The 6,190-nt window shown below is 41.7% G+C and overlaps 1 protein-coding gene across 1 annotated transcript; it reads right to left on the reverse strand.

Annotated features, from left to right (window-relative positions):
- Positions 1-5,129: 5,129 nt before the first annotated feature.
- Positions 5,130-5,977, reverse strand: LOC138851506 (uncharacterized). Its single transcript, XM_070080699.1, has 2 exons — positions 5,819-5,977; positions 5,130-5,724 (listed from the first exon to the last, which is right to left on the reverse strand). The coding sequence occupies exon 2, from the start codon at positions 5,680-5,682 to the stop codon at positions 5,314-5,316; it is 369 nt and encodes a 122-aa protein (XP_069936800.1). The 5' UTR covers positions 5,683-5,724; positions 5,819-5,977; the 3' UTR covers positions 5,130-5,313.
- Between the last annotated feature and the right edge of the window lie 213 nt (positions 5,978-6,190).

Here is a 6,190-nt window from a genome sequence, read left to right on the forward strand (position 1 = left end):
GCATCGTTACCTACCCTGTGCTTTGTTTGCCATGAGGGAAGTTCCCAGTGACTCTTTGGGGTTTTCACCTTTTGAACTTCTCTATGGTAAACAGGCCAGAGGCCCATTGTCCATCCTTCATGACTATGGACTAATGAGGAGGTAAATGCTGAGGTTCAGTCTTCTTACCAGTTTCTCCTTGACATTAGATCCAAACTTGAGGAGACCTCTGACATAGTTTCGAAAAACCTAAGCTTGTCAATGGACCAGTACAAAACCTATTTTGATTCCAAAAGTCAGAGGAGAAGTTTTAAAGTAGGTGATGAAGTTCTTGTACTTTTGCCTATCAAGTCAAATAAATTATTAGTAGCATGGAAAGGTCCATATAAAATATTAAAAATTTGTGGGAAAGTTGACTACCTCATAGAAGTCAAGGGGAAACCTAAGCTTTATCATATCAACATCCTTAAGAAATATTACCGAAGAAATTCGGTTAACTGCCTTAACAACTTTGACTTAGTTTTTCCACACGAACTTGATAAGACAACGGAAGAATGTAAAGTGTGCGTAATTGACACCTCTAACTTAGACTATGATGAAGAACTACATGACTTGGTGACTTTTGACCACTCGGGCGCAACCAACATTAATATTAATGAATCTTTGGATGACCATAAGAGACATGAACTACTTCAATGTGTGAGTAACTTTTCAGACGTCTTTACTGATATTCCAGGTGTTACCTGCACGGTAGTCCATAAGATTGACTTAGTGACGGACAATCCTATCAAACGGAAATTATACCCAGTTCCAGTTCACCATAGGGATGCATTTGACCGAGAGGTAGACAAATTATTAAAACTAAAGATCATTGAACCTTCAGTATCTTCATATTGTTCACCAGTAGTCATGGTTAAGAAGGAGGATAATTCATATAGACTTGCTATTGACTTCAGAGGCCTTAATGCTATAACTCGGTGGGATGCTGAGCCTATGCCCTTGATAGATAGCGATCTACACAAATTTTATGACGCTTCCTTCTTTTCAGAGATTGATATTGCACAGGCATATCATCAAGTAATGTTAGATCCTTCTTCTAAGCAGTACACCGCTTTTCCTACACACCAAGGACTGATGCAGTATAGAACTATGCCCTTCGGTTTGGTAACTGCCTGTGCTACCTACGTGAGACTGATGAGAAAGGTCTTGGGTAATATGCCAAATGTTTCAGTTTATTTTGATAACATTTACGTAATGACATCTACGTGGGGCGAACATATCCAAACATTAACATCAGTTTTGCGTAGGTTACTCTCACATGGCCTCACTGCCAAGCCGAAGAAATGCTTCCTTGGGTATAACAAGATTAGATATCTTGGACTGATACTTTCTAATAACTCTCTGCAGCCTCTTCCCAGTAAGATCAAAGCTTTATTAGAATTTAAATTCCCCAAAACCAAGAAACTCATGCGTAGCTTTCTTGGTTCTGTAAATTTTTATGCACGGTTTATCCCGAATCTTGCTGATCTTACAGGCATCTTATCGGACTTCCTTAAAAAGTCTGTGAAGGAACCTCTTGACCTTTCCGACGTAGCTCGGGAAAAGTTTAATGAGATTAAAAGTATCTTTGCGAAAGACCCTATAATTAAGATTCCAGATATTAATAAAACATTTTGTTTGAGAACTGATGCCTCCAATACTGGCTTAGGTGTGGTGTTACTACAATACCATGATGGTACTCCCTTCCCTGTATGCGTCCTAAGCCGGAAACTCCTTCCCGCAGAAACAAGATACTCCACAATAGAAAAGGAATGTTTAGCCCTTGTGTGGGGTATCTCCAAACTTAAATTTTATTTGCTGGGAAAAGAATTCATCTTAAAAACGGACCACAAACCTTTGATATACCTAGAAACTTTTAAGGGAACCAACAGTCGCCTCTTGAGGTGGACATTGGCACTCCAGGCTTTTAAGTTCCATATTGTATATATCAATGGTTCATCCAATTATTTCTCTGACTGGTTAAGCCGTGACAGTCAGTAGAAGATTTGTTGCCTTACACGACTTCCACATGTTAGAACTTTTTCCTCGCCTATTCTTCTTATACTCCTTGACTATAAGTCTTGGTATGGGGGAGTGTGAGGGAAAAGTTCAATAGATAGGAGTAGAGATATAGTAACGATAGTTTCATTGCCGGCTACTAGTTAAGGTAGGGTGAGTCACGCTCCCGTTTTTCCCGCCTTTTCTCCCCCACCCCTAAAGTGATAGTTTGATTGCCGGCTGCTTGTTAACGTAGGGTCAGTCTAGCTCCCGCTATCCCTTCCCCTCCCTCTTCCCCCCCCCCTCGAAAGGTGACGTGTGGGGCTCTGGGCAAACAGTAAATCACTCGACTCACAGCTCCCAACACTACTGTAAGTACATGCCTGCCTTGTATTCTAGTGGATTTATTGGTTAAAAGCTTCACTTTTGACCAATAATAAACTTAGTCCTTTCAGTCTTGCTCTAGGTTGACTGTTGTAATAATCACCACGTCTTTTGAATATTGTACACTACCATGGAGAGCGATTATTTAAGCAGTGGGTAACCTGTCTATCTTTCCAGCTTGGATGTCAGTGAGGGTCACCTGGCAATCAACGAGCAGAACAGGAGAAGGACTAACGTCCAGAGACTTCTCCAGGTTGTATTGAAGTACCTGTGCACCTGTATGAAATTGCAGGACGTAACTCCACAGCATTGCAGCGGTAAAGAACCTGCTTTCCTGTCTTCGGGATAGAATACTCACTGGTATACTGTGAAGAACTAGCCAGTGGTGGTCACCAACACCTTCGACCACCCCCATCATCAGCAACGGCTACGATTTCAACAACAGTGTCACCAACACCAGACACCCACGTTTTATATACATTTAAATTAGCATTGAATTCAGTTATCATTTATATTTTTCATTTTTTATTTTCTTTAATGTAGGATTAATATTTCATATTTAAGTGTTTTAAATTTTATATTTTCTATATAATAAAGTGTTTATGTTTGTCTGTTATTATTTCTTTTTCTATTCACTAATTTTCCTGAGGAGGAGCCAGCCTTGGTAATACTGACTGAAGTTGTTACATGGCTGAGTAAGCCTTCACATCCCCCTGAACTACAATACTGACCCCAGGAGTCTACGTGCAGCTAATTGGCTTTTCTGAACTACAATACTGACCCCAGGAGTCTACGTGCAGCTAATTGGCTTTTCTGAACTACAATACTGACCCCAGGAGTCTACGTGCAGCTAATTGGCTTTTCTGAACTACAATACTGACCCCAGGAGTCTAGGTGTGGCTAACTGGTTTTTCTGAACTACAATACTGTCCCCAGGAGTCTAAGTGCAGCTAATTGGCTTTTCTGAACTACAATACTGACCCCAGGAGTCTAAGTGCAGCTAACTGGCTTCTCCGAACTACAATAATAACCCCAGGGGTCTGAGTGCAGCTAAGTGGCTTTTCTGAACTACAATACTGACTCCAGGAGTCTAAGTGTAGCTAACTGGCTTTCCTGAACTACACTACTGACCCCAGGAGTGTGGGCTGTTACCAAGCACCATGCCTTCTTGTAGTGTTTTTGAATCTCAGGTTAAAGTGTTGAAGAAGGAGGTTCTACTTCTTCAGAAGGAAAATAGGAGGCTGAAGCTTCGCATAGATGAGTTTGGGAGGGAGTGTGAGAAGGATTTAGCTGGTAAGGAGGAAATGGTCACTAGCAGTGATAGTGGCAGCCGCTTTAAGTGACGTGTCACCTCACTAGGTAAAGGCATTGGCTTAAGCCGGTTGGGAGAACTGGAGCTGCCTTGCATAGACACGTAGGCCTTTTGCAGTGTTCCTTATTTCTTATGTTCTTATGTTCTATGAGGGCAAATATTCTATTAGTGGGATATATCTGTGAAGGACCTGCCTAGTATGGGCCAACAGGCCTGCTGCAGTGTTCCTCCTTTCTTATGTTCTTATGTTCTTATTACAGAATGGATACAAATGCGCTGGAAAACGTGCTGAGAATGATGACAAAGTTAATCAATGTATCAGAAAGCTTTCCTACAGAACAGAACAGAAGGGACTCACTGGTAAGGACCCACTGAGCGCAGTAGTATAAGTTGGTCGATCTAGAAACACTGCCGGATAATGACCATGGAAAATGAGATAATGAGGGGGTCTGCATGACCTTAGGGCTGACAGGGTATGTGTTTAATATGTTTAATCATCCCCCAAGGGGATAGAGAGTCTTATTCCTATACATTAATAAGTAGGTACATAAGTAGAACAAAGGATTCAGGTGTGCAGGTGGCAGATTCCAGGATAATGAGTGTGGAAAAGAATGTGATAATGGGTGGTCTGCATAAGCTCAGGTGCTGTCAGGGGTACAAGTTTAATATGTTTAATCATCCCCCAAGGGGATAGAGAGACTTATTTCTGTGTAATTACTAAGTATAAGAAGGTAAGTAATGATCACTTCTGACTCCCCAAACTCAATCACTCTGATAGATGGGAGAGGCAGTACAAAGGATTCAGGTGTGCAGGTGGCAGATTCCAGGATAATGAGTGTGGAAAAGAATGTGATAATGGGTGGTCTGCATAAGCTCAGGTGCTGTCAGGGGTACAAGTTTAATATGTTTAATCATCCCCCAAGGGGATAGAGAGACTTATTTCTGTGTAATTACTAAGTATAAGAAGGTAGGTAATGATCACTTCTGACTCCCCAAACTCAATCACTCTGATAGATGGGAGAGGCAGTACAAAGGATTCAGGTGACTGGGTACAAGCTTGCCATCTCCGAGGGAGTCCCCCCCCCCTTCCCGGCCTGCAACTCACTGACGCGACTGTTGCTACTTCACAACACTGCTGGGTTTAAAGAACGCGGTAATGGATGGGTAGCTGGTCCCCCGAGGGAGTGTTGCTCGCCCGTCCGTACCTCAGCAAAAAAAAAAAAAGGTTCTTCCGGGTACTACGGTAGTGTTTATTCTTGCCAGCTGCTAGATCTTTCCAGGTGGGGGAGGCTTAAAGCAGTGAGAAAAGGTCATCTAGGGAAGACCTTTTGAGCTGATAGAGCTCTTATAGGAACTTTGACATATACATTTTCCTCTTACCCACTCTCAGATGGGGAGAGGCTTAAGTGGTGCGATATTGTTTATATATATATATATATATATATATATGTTTAGACTAGAGAAGATAGTAATATATAGTTATATGTAAATAAAAATCAGAGTTTGTCAATATTTTTATTAATTCACATACAAAAGGGCAAAAAAGCTGTGCAAAGTTTTTTAGCGCGAGCAAAGGGGCGAAACTGTGCGAGTTTTACTGGTTAGACTGAATGACTGCGCTCCTCCTGTTCACTTTCTGTAAGATTGATAACCTCCCGCTCGAAAATGATTTCCTTTTCAGGTACATCATCATCTGCCTTTACTCCATCTGCCGTCTTTACCCCTTCTGCTGGCTTTACTCCATCTCCAGCATTTACTCTCACGTCGGGGGTTTTCCCTTCCTTCTCCGACTGACTGTCAGGGTGCGCTTCAAGGTCGCCAGTTTGTTCAGCACCTGCCGCGGCAGTGACCTCAACAGAGTCATCAGATTGAGCAGTATCGAGCGTAGAGAGGTCCACAACGAGGTCATCAGACTGACATGAGGGAAGGCTCTGTGTTTCATCGTTGTCGAGATCTGGTTCTTTCTTCATAGGCTCCTCTATATCAGATGAACTGTTCCCATCTTCCACAGGCTGTAAGTCATAAAGAGAACATATTTATCACTTTCAAATAAAGGAGTGGGACTCGTCTCTAATCTACCAAAGGAGGGAACATAGAAAGACATACCCTTTCCTGAGGAAGTCTATGTTTGCGTTTCCTGCTATCATCACAATGACACCGCTTTAGGAGTTTGAAGCCGGTGTGTTCCTTCCCTTCCAATCTACCAGCCGATAAAATCAAAACTTTACAAATTCTGACTGGCCCAGTGAAAACTGTTGAAGAAAAAAAAAGGAGACTCAACTTTAAAATTATTATAAGTCTCTTGCGCTCGTTTGTTTCGTTAATATTCAAAGAGAAGTATCCAATCTACCAGCCGATAAAATCAAAAACTTTACAAATTCTGACTGGTGCAGTGAAAACTGTTGAAAAAAGAGACTCAACTTTAAAAATTATTATAAGTCTCTTGCACTCGTTTGTTTCGTTAATATTCAAAGAGAA

This window comes from Cherax quadricarinatus, unplaced genomic scaffold, assembly GCF_038502225.1.
Source record: "Cherax quadricarinatus isolate ZL_2023a unplaced genomic scaffold, ASM3850222v1 Contig808, whole genome shotgun sequence".
Taxonomy (NCBI): domain Eukaryota; kingdom Metazoa; phylum Arthropoda; class Malacostraca; order Decapoda; family Parastacidae; genus Cherax; species Cherax quadricarinatus.